The sequence below is a fragment of the Ictalurus furcatus genome, chromosome 16 (assembly GCF_023375685.1).
Source record: "Ictalurus furcatus strain D&B chromosome 16, Billie_1.0, whole genome shotgun sequence".
NCBI lineage: Eukaryota > Metazoa > Chordata > Actinopteri > Siluriformes > Ictaluridae > Ictalurus > Ictalurus furcatus.
In genome coordinates, this window is record NC_071270.1 from 6382917 (window position 1) to 6403768 (window position 20852).

The window sequence follows — 20852 nt, forward strand, 5'->3', positions numbered from 1 at the left end:
CCTAGAACAGCATGTCCCAAAGTGTTTTATTCCTGTCATACCACAGCAGTTTGTCAAGGAATTTATTAATGAATGACATCTAGTACTTTGTAAACATTTATAATTATGTCTAGCTGCTGTTGGAGAAAATGAACACTGTCTAACCAGAATAGCACTAGAATCCAGAATAGCACTGTGGCATAAAATGCGATATGCATTCTGATATACCCTGGATATGTTTTTACATGATTGTAACTGGCTTTATAAGATAAATAAACCAACTTCAAATCACAGAGTGACATAGTGATCTTGGTGTTACAATTACTTGGAGTGTAACTGGTGTAAAACTAGTTGTGTATTTGATGAAATTATGAGGGCGTTTTAGTATGTTTGTTTCTTTTATAAGCTCAGTGAAATGTTGCTTCCTTATGCTGAAGGGATATTTAATCCCCATACCCTTTTCATATAAGAGCTGATCATGTCATACTTATTAAACTCAAACCTGTTTACATAATTCTGGTTTCTGCTTCCCCCCTTCTCTTTCGGTAGGTACTGGCTAGTTTGAGAACAGTACGGAACAATTTTGCAGCATTAACCAACTTGCAGCAAGAAAGAACCACAAATAAGTGAGTGCAGTTATAATACTGTGTGTAAATATTTATTACACTGTGATGGGTAAATTGTATTGTATTGTAAATTGTAACTGTATTGTACTGTATGTACAGTATATGGGTAAAACTATTACACTGGTTTGGAGATATTCTGTGTTACACATGTATTAAAGACACTGCCAAAGTCTACACACACACACACACACACACAGAGACACACACACACACACACACTTGAAGTAATTTATTTTCTCCTTATATGGTCATTTTGCAGGAGGGCCCCCATGTGTAACCCACCTTCTCTCCCCAAAGCCTCCTTCACAGGTAAGATTTCATTTTGTATTGTATGAATGTGACTGAGCGTGTTAATGGTGTATCAAATGTCGTAGGACACATTAGACATTGCCTGAAAATGTGTTTATTAAAAAAAAAAAAAAAAAAAAAGACATTTATTTGCACCATACTGTTTCACAGAAATGTGTTTTCTATTTAGTCAGTTATTTGTTAAGTGAATACATGTAGAATACACACTCAAACATACAGACAAGGATCTAATCTTATTTGAGACAAACTTTACCGGGAACCTTGTTGTTTGTGAGGAATCCTGCAGTTCTGGCTTTATACCTGTAGAGGGAGACAAACTACTTCTTTGGAGCTCACATTGCCAATTCCTCAAACAGTGGAGGTTCCATCACTGGGAAACTGGAAACTACTGTTAATGAATTCAGTGATTTCTAAGTGGGGTTAATTTCCACTTCCTGTAATGTACTGTATATGAGGAATGCAATATGGATTAACTATCTGATTGAAAGTCTGCCTAGGTAGGAAATCTAATTGCTTTAATTATGCTGCATTTTTTTTCACCAAAAATGCACATTTATGTTATTACTTGGTGTAAAGCAGCTGGTTGTTCTGTAATAATACAAAAAAAAAATCCTGACGTACACACACGACTTTGTTTTCTTGCCTACCTCCTCAGCAAGAGATGGAATATTATTGGATGAAAGCATGTTAGCACCTTGCCATGACTCAGAAGATGAGCCTGTCAATCAATGCACTGTTTGCTTTCTGCTTCCTTCTCAAATTGATCAGTGCTATTTTATTTGTCACTGAACTGGGAAATGCTGAATGCAGCATGTATTAGGCCCGAGGCTGTTTAGAGCCTCTTACACTAGATTGGAGTCCGTATTTAGTGAAGTATAGCGGCACTGTTCACACCCCCTTGCTCAATCAGCACTCGGCTGTTCTTAGTGGCACCTGCCGATACTGATTGATCTGTTATATTATGAGCTATGCTTTAAATAGCACCTGCTAAAAATAGCAAGGTTCTGCCCCCTCCTTGGCAATGCAGTGTTTGGAAGGTGAACGGAATAAGAACTAGGGGAGATGAGGCAATGCCTCAGACATAGAGAGAGAGAGAGAGAGAGAGAGAGAGAGAGATATGCATACAAGCGGATTAGACTGTGGAGAGTGATGTCATCTGAGCTCTGACATCACTCATCAGCGTCCTCCAGGGACATGGAGAAGCCAGTTTCCACAACGCCGCTTCTTCCCTACTGCTTTCTTGGAAGTGGCATCTATGTGTGTATGTGTGCCACGGATTGGGGTGACATGCTGTGGGAGGGTGTGAGGACATGCCATCCGGCTGGCACAATGGGCACAGATTCCATGTGTTTCCTGAGTCATGGAATTTCACACCATGAATATTGCCATCCCACCTTCTGACCTACTGTGATGCATGATTTCATGAACACAGCACTACAGCTCTTACTCAAAGATGTATTTGGCATTCCTACCCGCTTTTAAGTGTCTCACTGTGAGAAAGCAGGATGAGATCACAGGATTATACAGGAAGTTAAAAAAAAAAAACCTTGCTAAGTGTTTCATTTAAACCTCAGCGCTGTTGAATTCTCGAAATTGATTGGTCAGTAAATGTTCATTAATGTTCTATAACAGCAGCTCTATAGTAACAGTGAATTCACAGGGACTTGTATGGCAAACACTCACAAACATATTTATAAAATCTTTGTAACTGTTGATCTGGTGAGCTTTTCCGTGAGGAGGCGTTTATGTAGCATGTAGCAAGAGTCTCAAGCTTTATTCAGAACTAGCCGAATCAGCACTAAAACTGTAAAGTCTTTGTGCTTTGCTTTAAGCTGCGTTGTTTTGTCTTATTAACCAGTCCCTCCAGGATTTAGCGATTTTGTGATCGCAGAAATGAACTCAAAATCAAGGAAAGTGCAATATTCGAGTTGCAAGGAGCTTGCAATTTTCCCAAATTACCACAGATTTTCCGCAAACGGGTCATGTGACGTCATCACAACGCACATTCAGCCAAAGGCCCCTTCAATTCACATGCTCGAACATGAGTACAGCTAAAAGGTCTCATTTACGAACAAACATCAATGCGAAAGACCGTACAAAACAATTTCGTACAACTGCAATTTCACCGATTTAAGTAGTTTTCCACACACAAAAAAAGCACAAAAAGCTCTGACAGTTGCATCGCAAATTTTGAAAAAAGCTGCGGCAAACACTTTTGATCTCTGTGAAATCCTGTATGATTAACTTCAGGAGAGCAAACGAGAGGCTGGTGAGGGAACGACTGTTGTAACATAAATAATTTGTTTTGCAGATGTTCCACATCAATAAATATAACTGTAAATAGATAAGATGTATTGTGTTTAAAACATATTTAAACTAGTTAGCGGTGGCAAATTGGAACACCAGTCCATTGCAGGGTACCATGCATAAACACACACACACACACATACACACTCCAGAAATCACAGTAACCCGAGCTCAGAATCAAACTGGGAAATCTGGAGCTGTGAGGCTACAACACTACCTGCTGCACCACTGTGCCACTCATGGAAAATTATGTTTCAGTAAAATGTTTCCGGTCGCACTGTGCTCTTAAATGATTTCTTGTATTTTTATAGCTGCAGTACATTTGGTTGACAAGCTTTTCGTGCCTAAAGTTGTACCATGATGACACACATGAAACCCTCGTGCCAAATCTGACCCAACATCCCTGACTTGGAATGAATCTTTTATCACAAGGCAGCAGTACCAGAAAACCATGTTTTAGAGGTTTTTCTTTTCTCCCAGCCAATTCTGGAGAATCCAGTCCAGAGTTTAGAGCTGAGCCAGTGCAGCCTCCGAGTGTTGCACTAAACATGAGAAGAATGCCATTGACGTCAGAGGAGACGCTGTCAGCAAGGACAGTGGTCCCCTGTGCTTGCAAACGCTCCTGAGCGATTGTACAGCCTTTGAAAGGGGGGACAGACTGAGAATAGGGGTGAAAGTGACACATCACATAGATAGACCCTTAACATGGGTCTCATTGTACATTTCTTTGTCTCACTCTTGGTGAGTCCAGCCTCTCAATACCAAATGCTTTGTTTTTTTCTTTGCACTGACAATTGTGTCAGGTCTCGTATTAGATATTGCTCATGCATTTATTTTAACACACTTTAATACTCATATGATGCAGTGTACTCTCTGAAATCATTTTTATTTTTGTTTTGTTTTTACACACAGTGTATATGTAAAACCCGTATGTAAATTCCCTCTGGAAAGTTCATATCTAGTGAACCAAATATCTAGTGCTTTGGTAATGCTTACATTTGCATTGCAGCTTTCTACCAGAGAGAAGGCTCCTTTCCTACTGACAGCTGCTCAGATTACAGCATTACTCGACTCCAATCCAAAACTCCAGCTCAGCTTTTCTTTTTTTTCCTGTGTCGTGCTCTCCGGCTCTTTAGGCTTGGGCTTTCACAGGAAACCGATTGTGTTTTGTGTAAAGCAAAGCCTCTTAAGTCATGCCGCCACGTTGAGGTGCTGCTCAGCTCTTACTGGCTCACTGTTTCCTTTTTTTTTTTCTTATTTTTTTTCAATCAGCTTGGATATCAGCTTGTTGAGCTAACTCCCTAACAGAGGAGAGAAGCTCATCACTGTGCTCCTACAGCTTCATATGGGGGTCTGGTCTTTGGCCAAGGGAGCTGGAGAGGAGGTGCAAGAGAAGTGGGGGGGCTCTGCTTTCTGCTCTGCTCCTTTTATTTTTTTCAGAAAGAAGTGCATGACTGAAAGGCAAGAGCTGTCCTTCTGAATTTCTCACTCTCCTCCAGATCACCCCCCTCACCTGATGGACCACTACTGGAGACTGGCACTAGTCATGTGTTGGGATGCAGATTTGTTGTGTTAGTCAGTGACGCATCTGGATCAGGATTTTGTGCTGTGTGATTTTGCATAGTTACAGCATGGTGTTCTATTGCTCTGTAGGCCAGGATCCCTGCGCTGCTGGACTCTCACCAGCATAACTCCTTTTCTCTCATTCATCTGGACTTTTCTGCACTCCTCTGGACTAAATGGAAGGGGTTCCCAGGCCCAGGAGCTTAGAGCAGATCCTTCAGTCCTCCTCTTACTAGTAGGAGAGTTCTTTTACATTGCAGCATGAAGAGTCACCCGCGCGTGAAATCCGGACAGCGCGGAATGGCCGGGTACGAGGCCTCGGCTAGCCCCGTGAAACGCCTCAAAACTGATCACCCCCTCCCCTCCTGTCTCCCCCCAGAGGAGGCCTACCAGAAGCTGGCCACCGAGACACTGGAGGAGCTTGACTGGTGCCTGGACCAGCTGGAGACGCTGCAGACCCGCCACTCTGTCAGCGAGATGGCCTCCAACAAGGTGAGTAAGCCTTCCAGCTTCCACTGCTTGAAGGTGCATATCATTCACTTCTTTCAAGATCTTCATAAAATTTCCCATGTACTCCTGAAGGGTAAAGTCACATCAGTTCTTATTGTCATCCCGTACATATGCAACAAAAATATTGAGACTCCAGTGCTATGCTGAATCATGACAGACAATGCACATCAAATAACATAAAATAGTGGGACACTTATATGAGGGTCTGATGGTTTTCTTATTAAAGTTATTATTTTTAACTGATGGCAGTGGCAGGAAAAAACCCTGCAATATAATATTTCAATAAACAGCAATTTAATGGCACATATGCCATCTTCCTATGAGTTACTGTTTTCACTGTTGGTCAGGGCAAGCAGGTAATGTAGGTTTAGCAGTAAGCTGAGACTTATTAGCCAGAGCCAAGATGGCCACCCAAGGGATGCGCTGTCTGGCGAATGTACACAAACCACATGTTACGCACAAGACGTGTGTCAGGCATGGTTAGGACTCTCCATCACGCCGCTACAGGGGTCATCCTCCTCATCAGCTGACATGACACTCTCATTCGGTAGCTCTCTCTGCTCTGTAAATGTACCGGTGTCTCTGATCAAAACAAGACAGGATGATTGTGATGCTATGTGAGTATGTCTGACTGGCTCATCAACCTGTGGACATCTGCATGAGTGTGTGTGTGTGTGCTGGTGTACACACGGATGATTCTTGCACTCTCACTGTCATTTGCATTATATCTCTGATGGTGGCTTCTGTGGATGTCAGATTGCAGTGGAGCGTGTGGATGTTTACTGTGCGTTGGCTGTTGATGCGGCTTTCTGCTTTGACTGTGGTTACACTGGAGTTGAGTGTTGCATTGTGCTCAGTGCTGTGATAGTAGATGGATATATATTATATATATATATTATTTTGTTTACTGTGGTTAGCGCAGAGGGGGTGTGGGTGGGGGGTGGGGGGGAAGGGTGAAGAGAAAGAGGAATTCCTATCTATTATGCTGAAGGTCATGCACCATAATCCGCTTTCTGACCACAGTGTGGATTGAATTCAGATGCTTAATTACAATGTTTTCTTTGGCATAAACGGTCCTGGAATATTATTATAGAAAAACAGAGTGCTGCACATGATATACTTGCTAGCTGCTATTCATATAATATAGCTCTGATATGAACTCAACAAAAAAGAAAATGTCCTCTCACATTCAACTGCTTTTGTTTCTAACAAAAATATTCAACTACTGAATAAGTTTCACAGACATTTGACGAACGGAAATGGAGTAATGAGTCCCTGAAGTAAGTGGGGGGGGGTGGATAATCTGGTGCGGCCACCAGTTGCTTTAAGTACTACAGTGCATCTCATCCTCATGGACTGCACCAGATTTGTCGGTTCTTGCTGTGAGATGTTACCACACTCTCCACCAAGGCATTTGCAAGTTCTCCATCACGTCTGGGGGGACACATGGTTACATGTAATTTTCCACTGCAAGGACCATCAGCTGTCCTTCCTGTCTCCCTGTAGCACTGTCTTAGGCGTCTTACATTACAGACATTGCAGTTTATTGCTCTGGCCACACCTGCAGTGCTCATGCCTCACTGCAGCAGGCCTATGGCATGTTCACGCAGGTGAGCAGGAACCCTAGACATCTCTCTTCTGCTGTTTTTCAGAGTCAGTAGAAAGGTCTCTTTAGTGTCCTAAGTTATTGTAACTGTGACCTTAATCACCTACTGCCTGTAAACTGTTAATGTCTTAAGGACTGTTCCACAGGTGCATGTGCAATAATTGTTTATGGTTCATTAAACAAGCATGAAAAGCTTTGTTTAAACCCTTTCCAATAAAGATCTGTAAAGCTCATTTGGATTTTACAAAATTATCTTTAAAATTCTCCTGAAAAACGGACATGTGTTGAGTTTAGATCAGCACTTGAACTCATCAGTAATAATAGAGTGATTGAGCAGAGTAGCCATTCCAATCCAAAATGAAAACCATGTTCACTCATGGCTGGTTATCTAACAATTCTTGTAACACAATTGCCTTGTATTGCCGAACAAAAGGAAAGCTTTCTAGGAACCGATAAGCTGGTTTATGCTCTCTAAGCCAGTTTCTTTCTAGGAACCTTAGCAAGTGATAACGGCATCATTGTTTCGGTAGAGATACGCCCAAGATATCTGGGAACCTAGGGCCCCTGGTCCTGACATACATACAGAAATGACCCATCATTCTCATTCTCTCTCTCTCACTCACTTTATATTTATATTCTTTATATATTTACACTTTAAATTGATACGTTCTAGTTCCCCAACTTTCTACTTCCTATTTTCCCTAGTTTACACTTTCCTTCCGCAAACTTACACTCTCTAGTTCCACTAGTGTATACTGACTAGCTTCCTTAATTTTCACTTACTAGTTCCCATACGTTACACTTCCAAGTTTCCCTAATTAATGCTTCCTAGGTCCCCTAATTTACACACCTTAGTTCCCCCAATTTACACTTCCTAGTTGCTAGCAAATGCTTCTTATCAAATAAATACCATTACACTGTTGCTTACTGTACGTTTTGATATAGAGCAGACACTTTTATCCCTCCTTCATGGTCCATACACATCATGTTGAATGCTGTTTGTTGTACAGTTTTTAACATCCTGTAGTATTAGAATATGCCGTAGGCGTCAAGCTATTTACATTATGGAAGATATATTCAGAGTTTGCATGCTGTAGCCAAGGAGATGGTTACCAATGACTGTTGGCATCATTTCCTGTTTTGTATTACGCAGACACACGTTTCAAAAGTTTTTTCTGCGAAATATATTCCATATAACATTTATGCCCTTGCTGATTTAGATCTTTAGATGGTACATATGCTTTGCTCATTTGCTCTAACTAACATAAAGATCTTTTTCATGATCAGGTGTCGTGTTTATATTTCTGTGCTCATGTATCAGGTGTTATATTGAACAGATAATATTCTGTTGAAAATGGTCTTTGTAAACATGGTAAAAAGGTTATTTAAGTCCCTGTCCCATTACCACTGTTTCTTATTTGCACTTCTACATTTGCGCACACACACACAGCCAGAATGATCCCTAAGCATGGCAAAGGATCTATAGATGCATGGTAAAGTGTGTACATAAAATATTAAGTCGCTTGTACGTAACAGAAACATAGGATACGGTGTATTGTAAAATTGATTCTCCAATAGAACTACTGTAAAGTCAAGTGATAAAACCGAGGTCAGTGGGCACTACATTGCTGAATATAGAACAGAAGACGAAAGTGATGGAATACGTTGACTTTAGAAACGTGGGTTCCCATAATGAATCAGCACATTATCCGTGGCTTTTCGCTGAGAAAAAAAAAAACATTATTATTGAAAAGAAAATGCTTCTGATTCAGTTAAGTTCAGTAACTTACTGCTTCAGTACTTTTTTCCATTTCAGTTTTGATACCTGATGGTTTAGTCTATTTCTGAGAACACTGTTTGGATCATTGATTCGGACCACTCATTTGTCATTGTAGCATGGCTGCTCTGGACCAATCAAAAGGACTGGTGCTGCGTGGCCCCTCCTCCTCTCCTGCTTGTTTAATATCTGTCCTTAAGTGCATCAAGCATGCTGCTGAAATGCTGGAATCAGCCAAGCACACTGCATTCTGATTAACTGAATACCTACACACACGCACACAAAAACACCCACATAAACTGCAACAAACACGCCCATTCTGTCACTGAGGAGGCCTAGGCATGATCCTACATGCTCACGGTTGCTATGGAAACACAACAAACTGAGCCGCCGGTAGAGTGGGGGGCCAGACAGAGAGAAAACAGAGTGAGAGAGAGGTCTAGGTCTTCTGTCTCTCCTTCCTACTCATATATTCACTTAGATTAGTAATAAATGAGTATGATTTACAATAACAGAATTATATTAAGATTCAGAAGAGAGTAGGTGGCGGTTTTGGTGTGATGATTCAGTGAATGTATGACTCAGAAGTAAGACACATATGTGGATATCCCTTTTCAGTGATGCTGGGACTCCAATAGACTGCCTGTGCAAGGAAACATCTTAGGCCTTCACCATTTCAGCATTTAAGAGTATACAGGCCTGCCCGAGGAGTATAATCTGAAACCTGTTTTCAGACTCAATCAGTGTTATTAGACGACTGGCTTTAAATGAGTACTGGATTTCTAGTTTGTGAAGTTTAGCATGCCCGAAAGTTTAAGGAGTGTTATTTCCTGCTGTATAAGTGGGAGTTTTAAGCCAAGTGTCAAGTCATAAAAGATGGTGTTTTTACACACTCCTCTCTCATACAGTCCCCTCCGCAAGGCCAATTCTTTTTTTCTTTTTCTTTTGACTATACACCAAAGACATTTGGGTTTGAGATTAAAAGATGAATGATGATAGATCAGAATTTCAGCTTTCATTTCCTCATATTTATATTTTGATGTGTTAAATAACTTAGAACATGGCATCTTTTGTGGAAGACCCCAGTTTTTATGTGAGCAAAAGTAATGGAACAGACAGTCTTAAAGTAAATTAAATAAATAACACTTAATGTTTGCTTGCATATCCCTTGCTTGCAATAACTACAGCAAGCCAGTGACCCACTGACATCACCAAATTGTTGCATTTTTCTTCAGTGATGCTTTTCCAGGCTTGTACTGCAGCTTCTTTCAGTTGTTTGTTTCTCCCTTCAGTCTCCTCTTCAGGAGGTGAAATGCATGTTCAATTGGGTTAAGGTCTGGTGATTAACTTGGCCAGTCTAAAACCTTCCACTGCTGAGTTGGCAGTGCTTTTTGGGTCACTGTCTTGCTGCATGATGAAGTTACTCCCAATTAGACTGGATATAGTTCCTCTGTATATTGGCAGACAGAATAGATTTCTGAATTTATTCTGCTGTTATGATCATTACATGATCAATAAAGATTAGTGAGCCCATTCCAGAAGCAGCCATGCAAGCCCAAGCCATGACACTACCTCCACCATGCTTGACTGATTAGCTTCAAGGTTTTGGATCATGAGCAGATCCATTCTTTTTCCACACTTTTATAGAGGTTAATCTTGGTTCCAGAACGTTTGTGGCTCATATGTCAGTCTGGCTTTTCGATTCTTACTGCTCATGAGTGTGAATGTTGTTGGTGATGTCAACAGCTGTTCTTGTTTTTTTCTTACAATGTTTCTGTCATCAGCTGATGTTATTTTCCTTGTTTTTCAGTGTCTGGGTGTTTAAAACACCAGTGGTGTCTTTCTTTTTCCAGGACATTCCAAATTGTATGGTCAGGACTATATGTACTGTTAACCTTTATGCTGATTTTATGCTACTATGACTTTTAAATTAATTTTGCCACATAAAGTTCATCTTACCGCTGTCTTGCTATTTACTAATATAATTGCATTTAACGAAATATACAGAAACAAAATCTTTTGCATATTCTGGTTTACATTTAGATCCATATTGGGCATATGGTGGCTTAGAAGTTAGCATGTTGGACTAACACCTCAATGGCTGGGGGGTTCGATTCCTGCCATGGCCCTGCATGTGCGGAGTTTGCATGTTCTCCCCATGCTGCAGAGGTTTCCTCCGGGTACTCCGGTTTCCTCCCCAGTCCAAAGACATGCATGGTAGGCTGATTGGCATGTCCAAAGTATCTGTAGTGTATGAATGGGTGTGTGAATGAGTATGTGATTGTGCCCTGTGATGGATTGGCACCCCGTCCAGGGTGCTCCCCATGCTCCCAGGGATAGGCTCCAGGTTCCCCGTGACCCTGAAGGATAAGTGGTATAGAAAATAGTTGGATGGATTTATACAATATTATCTATATATTATTATACAATAATATAATATAATATATCTGGTGTTAGGCTACAATTTGTGTGTTGCATGGCTTTTCACAAATAGTTTAAGTCTGGAAACGTAGGATCTCATGAGAGATAAAAATAATGTGCGTTTAAGTCTTTGAGCAAACCTAAACTGTCCTCCTCATCTGCTTTGAGGTAAGTTGAGAACAATTATCACCACATAGTGGACTATATTCTGCCACTGCAATATTAGATTAACTACCTATGTCTAGCTAGTTACAGCTATAAGTGGAAATAAGTGCTATCGTATATTTCCTATATAAGAGACACTATATTGAAATGTAACAGGGTTCAAAAATTGACATGAACCAAAATCTAAATTTTTCCATTCATATTATTTAGTCACTTTTACTGGCCATTGTTACTCTTATGTCACAAGAGAAATTGTTTAAAGTTGAAAAATCATTATTAGTACAATTGTACTTCTGATGAAAAAAAAAATGAAAAAAAAGGATGAGATCTTGAGTTAATTATTTGCCAGCAGAGCTGTTATGCTGTTAGCGTTACCCTCTACCTCCGTTTTAACAAATGCCACACCCTGCAGATTATGAAGCTGGTGGCTTCTTTGTGCCAGGATACAAACCCAAAGCTATAGAAAGGCAAAGCTGAGCAAGGAGAAGTATAGAGTCAAGCAGAGAGAGAGAGAGAAAGAGATGACCGCAGACCACTCCTCCTTCCAGGACTGTGGCTGAGTGTTGAGAGGCATTCGGGTTCTGCACACACACGCTGTGGTGCAGGAGTCACTGCCACTCCGCTGCTTCACTTCAGAGTTTTAACCACAAGGAAGGAAAAGCCAAGCCATGGACTTCTCAAAGACGCCGCCGACGGCTTTAATCAAAGCCACCCGAGCTCTAGATGAGTCCAGAGCCTCAGCCTGCTTCAGAAAACACCACATTCCCCTTTTCAGAAAACCACAGAGGCCTAGTGCGCTCTCAAAACAGCTACAGCGGACCAGTGTGCAGCACTTCCATTGTGTTATTGGTACAGTAGTTGGCGGCTTCACCGAAGTGCACTGGGTGCAGACGATTAGGAAACTGTAGGAAAACATAATAGTACCAACTGGATCAAGCGTAACCATGACAGGAGGTAGAAGTGGAAGCAATTTAGCTTTTATTTTAGAAAATTCATTCTGAGATCATGCTGTCGGTTTGATATTGGCAAACCATCTGATTTGTGTTTAATTAATGATCACTACTCACTCTGGAAATGGCAGCAAAATGCTGACTGATCTGATTCCACTCAGTTTTGTTGAAGTAAAACATGTCATTATAATACACAACTACTAGTCTGTTTACAATATTCACATAAAAGGAGCCAGATGTGTACGAGTGCGTGTCTTACCGTGTGTTGTGAAAGTTAGCATTATGAGATAAAAGGGGCACAGGGGCATGTGCTGTGCACTTTGGGGGTTTTATCGTAAACTCAGTTTATTGGTTTATTTCTAGAATATACACTTCTTAGCCACTTTATTAGACTTGCAACATTTGGTAGGTATTCAGGTAGAGAAGATAGCTAATTCATTTTTGCATGCACAGATTTTATTAACGATGCTTCAGGTTCAGTACATTACCATGCCTGATGAAAATGACTCAAAATCCCTGGTCAGCGAGGGTCCTATAGCAGTCCATTGCAACAGATGGCATGCAGACAATAATTGTATATCTACAAAGTGCAGATAGGTCTACCTGATAAAATAGAAACTCAGTGCTACAGTGAAACAATGCATCCTGTTATATAAATGTGCAGTAAAAACAACAACAACTCCTGCATGCAAGGCCTAACGTTGAGGTGTGTGTGCGTGACTTTTTTTTTTTTTTTAAAATAACATCCTACTCCTGTCTGCTCCTAAAGGAATTCAAACCATTCCCACCCACTCCTGCAGACACTCTGGACATCCTGCCCGCTCCTATACTTTTCATTTTTGCTTGCAATTATGCACGAATGAACGTAGTTGGTTCTATTTCTCAAAATATAAGCAAATAAACCACTGTGACCCTGATATAAATAACGCAGTTACTAGAGATTAATGAATAAGCAGCCAATACATATTCATGTTAATGAAATTATCTCACTGGCTGCTCCCGCCTGCCTGAGAGTAAAAAACACTCATTTCAATGACTTTTTTATTTTTTTAAATATTATTTTTATATTTAGGTGACCCTCCAACACACCAAAGGAGAACACTGCCCAGCAACTCCAGCCTGATTCATAGTGGCCAGACTCAAATACCACTTTATTTGATGTCTGGTCCTGTTGTTTAATACTTATACCTTTATGTGGCTTCACTGTCCATCCCTCCTTTCAAGCACATTATGCTCTTACTTTGCATACAGGACCTACATTGACGCAAAAGCTGATAAGAGCTGTGTTCTTCATCAAGCAGTAGCCATACTATACCACGCAGCATTCAGCCACATATTCAAATAGGCCAAAGATGGTACAATAAAGCTAGCTGCTGGCCATGGATTTAATAAAGGGTCTTGTGATAGCTTAATTTGTTTACCAAATGAACTCATTGGTGATGTGCACATGAAACATTCATAGTCAGGTTAAATGAATTCCAGGTGGGGTCTTGTCATCTCCATATGAATGCGCCACTGTTGTTTTTGTTGCTTTGCTTTCATTAGGTTAGCCTCTAATGGTGAATGAGAGGACGTTGTATTCTGTTAATTCAGCTTTGATGTGTCGCAAGTGGAATTTCATCTGCAATTTAGATTATCATCAAGTGAAAGATTTACATTTTATAGTCTGCACAATATTTGTGGATCAATCCATCTGGTGGTTAATAAAGCTGGTATATGTGTTATGAGTTAAGAGACAGGGTAGGAGAGAACGGTAATGGCTGTCCTTAAGGCTTGCACTCCTCCATCAGCATGCCTTAACCACTCCATCCCCTCTCCTCTGGTTGTAATCAGTGCTGATTGGTTGGTCGGTGGGCTCGGGCTGCATCCAATACGAGTGCAGTCCCTTATTTGGAAGGTGTCGACAGGACTGATGCTTTTTTTCCCACAAGCACACCATCCTCCCTTTCCTGCCATTTTTTGCACGGCACAAGCGAGACAATATGATCAACCTGCTCACAGCTAGCAATTTTTTGACGCTTCAGTTTTATCAGAAGTCAGCTGACGCACTTTTTGCCTGAGATAATGAACAAAAGCTGATCTACAGATTTTTATTCTTTATATGTGACTTGGCTGGTTGCGAAAATGCCTGAAGCAAATTATTTGCTCTCTGTCTCATTGGGATATATAAAGGTATGGCATATTGATTCTTCCTAGAGATCTAGAATACCATTTATTGTACTGATTTTAGATCTATCATGCCTGAGAATCATGTTTCGTTGCTCTAAAGTATCCTGAATCTGAAAAAAGCTAGTGGGTGGTGTCGTCCTGTGCGATGGTGTCGTCCTGTGCGATGGTGCTCCACACAGGTTTGACAACCTGTGAATAACAAATCTGTAAATTATACATTTGGAATCTATAATATATTCAAAGGGAAATTCTTATATGGTTTATTTAGTGTTTCAGTCAGAATTATTATTATTATTATTATTATTATTTTTTTACTTTCTTTCTTCTCTGGTCTTAAAAGAGAGAAATTCAATTTGTGAGCCATCAGGTGACAGAATGTTACTGGTAATTTCAAAAGGAGTAAATTTTGTGTGGTCTAATATCAGTGTCCATGGCTGACTGAATAATAAATTGAGCCGACATTTTTCTCATATATACCTTACAGAAAACCAAATAAAAAAAATATTTTTGAAAGACTTGGATACAAGGAAAAGGAGAATATACTGCATTAAGTTAATTTATATAATGTTATTAGATTAGTTCTATCGAAATGGTTTACTGACATCTGGTTTTGAGATTATGTAAAATATGGCGGCTAGTTTGGTTCCATACATTCATTCATCTTCAGTAACCACTTAGCCTGGCTTGCAATGGATCCGGAGCTTATTACGGGAACACTAGGCATGAGGCGAGAATACACCCTAGATGGGATGGCAGTCCATCTCAGGATGACACACACACACATGCGCGCACGCACATGCACACAGACACACACACACACTCGCTCTCTCTCTCTTTCTCTTATTTACACCTAGGGACATTTGCAACACAGCCACCTACATGCATGTTTTGGGAGGTGTGACATAACTAGAGAAACAGGAAAACTACACAGAGTCAGGGGAGAACATGCAAAACTCCACATAGACACACATATATATTGTGTTAGAGCCTGTAATACTGTATCTTACCATCATCACTTATTACATTTCTGTCCATGTTTCTTTGCTCCAGTTCAAGAGGATGTTGAACAGGGAGCTCACCCACCTGTCTGAGATGAGCCGATCTGGAAACCAGGTCTCGGAGTTCATCTCCAACACCTTCTTAGGTAATTCGCACCATCAAACCAAGGTCACGTCATCAGGTCCCAGAGCACTACACACTTATGAACAATAGAACAATGTGTATGTTAACATCTTTCCTTAGTGAAATTTTCACATAGTGGAGGCAATAGGAAATTTATTGGTGCACTGATTGCACTGCTCTCTCTGCTCTCACTCACAGACAAGCAACATGACGTGGAGATGCCCTCGCCTCAGACTCAGAAGGAGAAGGAGAAGAAAAAAAAGCCCATGTCACAAATAAGTGGTGTGAAGAAACTAATGCACAGTACCAGCCTCACCAACTCTAACATCCCTCGCTTTGGCGTCAAAACAGATACAGAAGACTCCTTAGCCAAGGTGAAATATTGAGGGTTCATTCATTTTAGAGTGCGTCTTCAATCACTCAGTGTTCCAACCAGAGATAGGCCTTCAATAGCTTTAATTGAATTCGGATTGGATGAGGATATACAGTAGAGACCTACTGTGGATATACTGTACAGTAGTTCTGACCTTGTAGGAAGGTCGCTGTTCCATCACATAAGGCATAAGCAGATAAAATAACAAATTTTTTAATTTCATTGCAGGAACTGGAAGACGTAAACAAATGGGGCCTTAATGTTTTCAGAGTCACAGAGTTTTCTGGAAACAGGCCGTTAACAGTGATGATGAACACAATCTTTCAGGTAAGATCTTCCTGAAAATCCACTCCCTATCCGACTGCTTTATACTTCCTGTCAAAATCTACAAACTAATTTTACTGCTATTATCATTCTCCCACCAGGAGAGAGACTTGCTCAAGACATTTAAAATTCCATTAGACACTTTTATAACCTACCTGATGACCTTAGAAGACCATTACCATGCAGACGTGGCATATCATAACAACATTCATGCTGCTGACGTAACGCAGTCCACACACGTGCTGCTCTCCACGCCTGCTTTAGAGGTAAAATGGCCAGCAGCAGCCTTTTTTAAAAAGATTTCATAGCGTAGTTTTTGTCCATGAAAACAGAATTAGATACTATGCATGTGAGAACTTGTTGAAGACTTGGGTGATACAGTGTTTCTAATTTTGGGTCTACACTTTTCATCTCCTCACAGGCTGTTTTCACGGACCTCGAAATTCTTGCTGCCATTTTTGCCAGTGCTATTCATGACGTTGATCACCCGGGGGTCTCAAACCAGTTCCTCATTAACACCAGTGAGTATTTTTCTTCATATCACGGACACAAATAGTTCCCTTCCCACGCCTTCCATTATTATTGCATGAGACAAGACTTTGTGGCATTTGAAGTCCATCGCACCTCAGATGTTCCCACCTACAAGCTGTACTTCACATTTAGACACAGCTAGTTGCAAGACAGGAAGTGACTTTCAGTAAACCATATGGTAAAGGCAAGTTCCATCTGGCTTCTGATTCCTCACAAGGCATTTTCTAACAAATAGAAACTCAGTTGTACGTTCTCGAAGCACGTTTATAACCGGGTCATTTTTGCTGTATCATTAATGACAATTATCATGATCATTAGTGCCACAGTGGGTTTGTAAGCAGGCGATAGCCTCCAGCTACATGCACTGTATTTGTTCTTTTAAAGGAAACAAATGTTTCCTCTGTGTTCTGTGGGAAAAACTTCAGTGACCCCACAGATACATCCACCCAACAAGTTATATGGCCTCATGTGAGGATTTACCCCTGCTTACATAACTGTGACATAAGTGGTAGTGCGAGCTGAGATGGTAGATAAGCAAGTCTGGAGCAGAGCTCATCCGCTGCCTCCCTTGCATCACTGTCTCTAATCCTTCTCTGACAGTGTCAGAGTGCTGCCATTTAAACAGCTATTTACCACACACACACACACACACACACACCTATACACACATGCAAGAGTCATCTATCTATTGCAGCCTACTGAAATAGTAATATATGGACCAGCTCACTTGCACAAGGTCCTGAAATTTCTAGAAGCAGATGGTCAAGGTGGGAGGACTTACGGTATAACCATGAAGACACTGATTCTTCAGAAACCTTTTTACTCTTTTCGGTTTCACACGATCATCAAACTTAAGAATCATGATGATGTAGGTAAATTGTAGGAAATTTCCATGAGTGGCAGAATATCTAAATTATATCACAGCCTGATTTACAGTACATGCTAATGCCTTGGATGACTGAATACCCTTCATAATCAGGGCCATGAAACTGTATGTTTGTGTATCTGTGTGTAGACTCTGAGTTGGCCCTCATGTACAATGACTCATCAGTGCTGGAGAACCATCATCTGGCTGTAGGCTTCAAGCTGCTCCAGGAAGAGAACTGTGACATCTTCCAGAACCTTACCAAAAAACAGAGACAATCGCTGCGGAAGATGGTGATCGACATCGTAAGTGGAGCTGACTGTATGCAGATGAACATGATATGAAATTCAACAATGAAAACAGTCTCAATGTTTTTGTGCTTTTCTAATATCCTAGGTATTAGCCACTGATATGTCTAAACACATGAACCTACTGGCTGACTTGAAAACGATGGTCGAGACAAAGAAAGTGACCAGTTCTGGAGTCCTGCTGTTGGATAATTATTCAGACAGGATACAAGTAAGAACACTATTCATTACTCTGAATGCGTTTGTGCATGATTATGTTCGTAGCAGATTAAGTAATAGACTGTTTGGCCAAAAGTATGTGGACACCTGACCATCACATTCATGTGTGCTTGTTGAACATCCCATTCCACATTTAGTCTCCCTTTGCAGTTACAATAACCTCCACAATTCTAGGAAGTCTTTTCACTAGATTTTGGGGCGTGGCTGTTGGGATTTATGGCCATACAGACACATGAGCATTAGTGAGGTCAGGCAAGGAAGCCTGGCATGTAGTCTGTGTTCCAGTTAATCCAATAGGTGTTGAGGTTGAGGGCAAACCAAACCTTGAATGGATGGATTGTTGGATGGACCAATGGACAAGACATATTTCTGTAAAAGAAATTGAGGGTCAAAAACAGCACTGTAGGAGATACAAGCAGTAATATTAAACAAAAGAAACAGTCAGTGAAAATAGTAATGAGTAAAAGAAGATAAACTGAATATGGAAGATATAGGTCATCTGTATTTGCACTCTACTCCTACTTGAAAGATGATGGGGAAAAGCCATTACTCACTTTTACAACAGCACTGTTGAATTCTCAGTTCTGATAGGTTAGAAGGTGTTGATTAGTTTAATATAACAGCAACTCTGACAGTAGTGCCAGCTACATGTTTTATATTCATGCTCTCGTTCTAATATGTTATTGTTTCTATAGTATTAACTTACAAAAGGACATGTACTGTATGCCAGATATTCCACATAAATATATTAAAATGTGTGTAATTGTTGATCTGGTGATTGTATTGGAAGGAGTCTCCAGTGTCAGCACTTTTAACAGTCAGGGGTAAAACTGCAACTTTAACACAGGGAAATCTTTAGGGTGAAAGGCTTTGCACTTTCTCTGTAACATGACGAGCTGAAATGTTTTTGTCTTATTAACTTCAAGAGAGAATAAAAGAGGCTGGTGAGTTTAAAGCTAACTTGTTTTGCAGATGTTTTGCACAGATTTTTTATTTAAATGCATCTGTAAACAAAAAATGTACACAGTTTCTTTAAGGATCTTTAATATATAAATATTTTAATCATTGATAAACTGCTTTGGTATAAAATAAATAAAACACTTTGTCTGTGCTGTTATTGGAGATTAATATTAATTTTTGTATTTGGCCATATCACACTACTCTTGCCATTGATAATTTTCCTGCAACAACATGCCCTGAAATATTCTTAAATATACAGTATATTACAGTGAAATTCTATTATTTGCACATCCTGGTTGTTTGTAAGCCAGGGTCAGAGTGCCATGATACACTGCCTTTGGAGCCGAGAGCGATTAAAGACTGCCCTCAAGTGTGCACCAGTGGAATCTGGGCAGTGCCAGGGCTTGAACTCATGACTTTCTGCTCAGTAACCCAGCGCCTTAACTCCTGAGCCACCATTCCTCACTGATGATGATAAAGGATAATGGTAGCAAGTATTTGACAGTGTGTTGTATATGTCTGGTGTGTAACAGGTGCTACAGAACATGGTGCACTGTGCAGACCTGAGTAACCCCACCAAACCACTGCAGCTGTACCGCCAATGGACAGACCGCATCATGGAGGAGTTTTTCAGCCAGGGGGACCGCGAGAGGGAGCGTGGCATGGAGATCAGTCCCATGTGTGACAAACACAATGCCTCAGTGGAGAAATCCCAGGTACTGCATTTAAATACTGTACATCACAAATTAATTTCCAATTTTTCTGCTAACACTTTATCTGGATAGTTCAATGTATACACTCTACAAACACTCTTCAACATCCTGTCAGGTGACCAGCACATCAACATGCCCAATAAACACTTTGTGTCATAAAGCAGCCTTTCATTTTTAAGAGTTGACTATTTTGAAAGGTTTATCTGTTTGGTCTTCATAACTCCAGGGGTTGAAGGGAGATTTGGAAGACACTTTCACACACTTAGTTTATACATGTAATATAGTTTTGTGAAAAAGTATTTTTTTCTGTTTTTGTGTATCTCTCTCATACTAAATAGTTTTAGATATTCAAATAAAATACAACATAAAACAAAGGCAACATCAGTATACACACAATACAGTTTTTATTTATTTATATTTTTATTGAAGCAAAAGAAGTGATCCAACACCTATCACCCATGTCAAAAACTAATTGCCCCCTTAAACTTAATCTGGTTGTGACACTTTTAGCAGCAATAACTGCAACTAAATGCTTCTGATAACCGGAGATCAGTCTTTCACAGTACTGTGGTTGGAATTTTGGCCCATTCTTGTTTGCAGAACTGCTTTAGTTCACCCACACTGGAGGGTTTTCGAGCATGACCTGCCCGTTAAAGGTCCTGCCACAACATCTCAATTGGTTCAAGTCAGGACTTTGACTAGGCCACTCCAAAACATTCATTTAGCTTTTTTGAGCTATTCAGTTGTGAACTTAATCCTAGGCTTTGGAGCTTACAAGTGTAGCTTGTAGTCTTGCTGCATAATCCAGTTGTGCTTGAGTTTCAACCTACGGACTGAAGACCAGACATTCTCCTTTAGGATTTTCTGGTAGAGAACAGAATTCATGTTTCCCTCAATTACTGCAAGTTGCCCAGAACCTGAAGCAGCAAAGCATCCCCACACCATCACACACTCACCACCATGCTTGACCGTAGGTATGATGTTCTTTTTGTGGAATTCTGTGTTTGGTTCACGCCAGATGGAACGGCACGCCTGTCTTCCAAACAGTTCCACTT

At 40.5% G+C, this 20852-nt stretch overlaps 1 protein-coding gene across 9 annotated transcripts in view; it reads left to right on the forward strand.

The window, feature by feature from the left end:
• The window catches only part of LOC128620370 (cAMP-specific 3',5'-cyclic phosphodiesterase 4D), a 195069-nt gene that overhangs the window by 169303 nt on the left and 4914 nt on the right, over positions 1–20852 (forward strand). For 8 of the 9 annotated variants that reach the window (XM_053645307.1, XM_053645309.1, XM_053645308.1 and 5 more), the window contains 11 exons: positions 529–605; positions 865–914; positions 5164–5276; positions 15433–15526; positions 15703–15878; positions 16106–16204; positions 16303–16467; positions 16623–16722; positions 17748–17902; positions 17994–18116; positions 19618–19800. In XM_053645307.1, the coding sequence (XP_053501282.1) occupies positions 529–605; positions 865–914; positions 5164–5276; positions 15433–15526; positions 15703–15878; positions 16106–16204; positions 16303–16467; positions 16623–16722; positions 17748–17902; positions 17994–18116; positions 19618–19800 (1335 nt within the window). Of the gene's footprint in view, positions 1–528; positions 606–864; positions 915–5163; positions 5277–13279; positions 14386–15432; positions 15527–15702; positions 15879–16105; positions 16205–16302; positions 16468–16622; positions 16723–17747; positions 17903–17993; positions 18117–19617; positions 19801–20852 lie in introns of those variants that run through there. The other variant, XM_053645315.1, reaches the window with a different exon arrangement.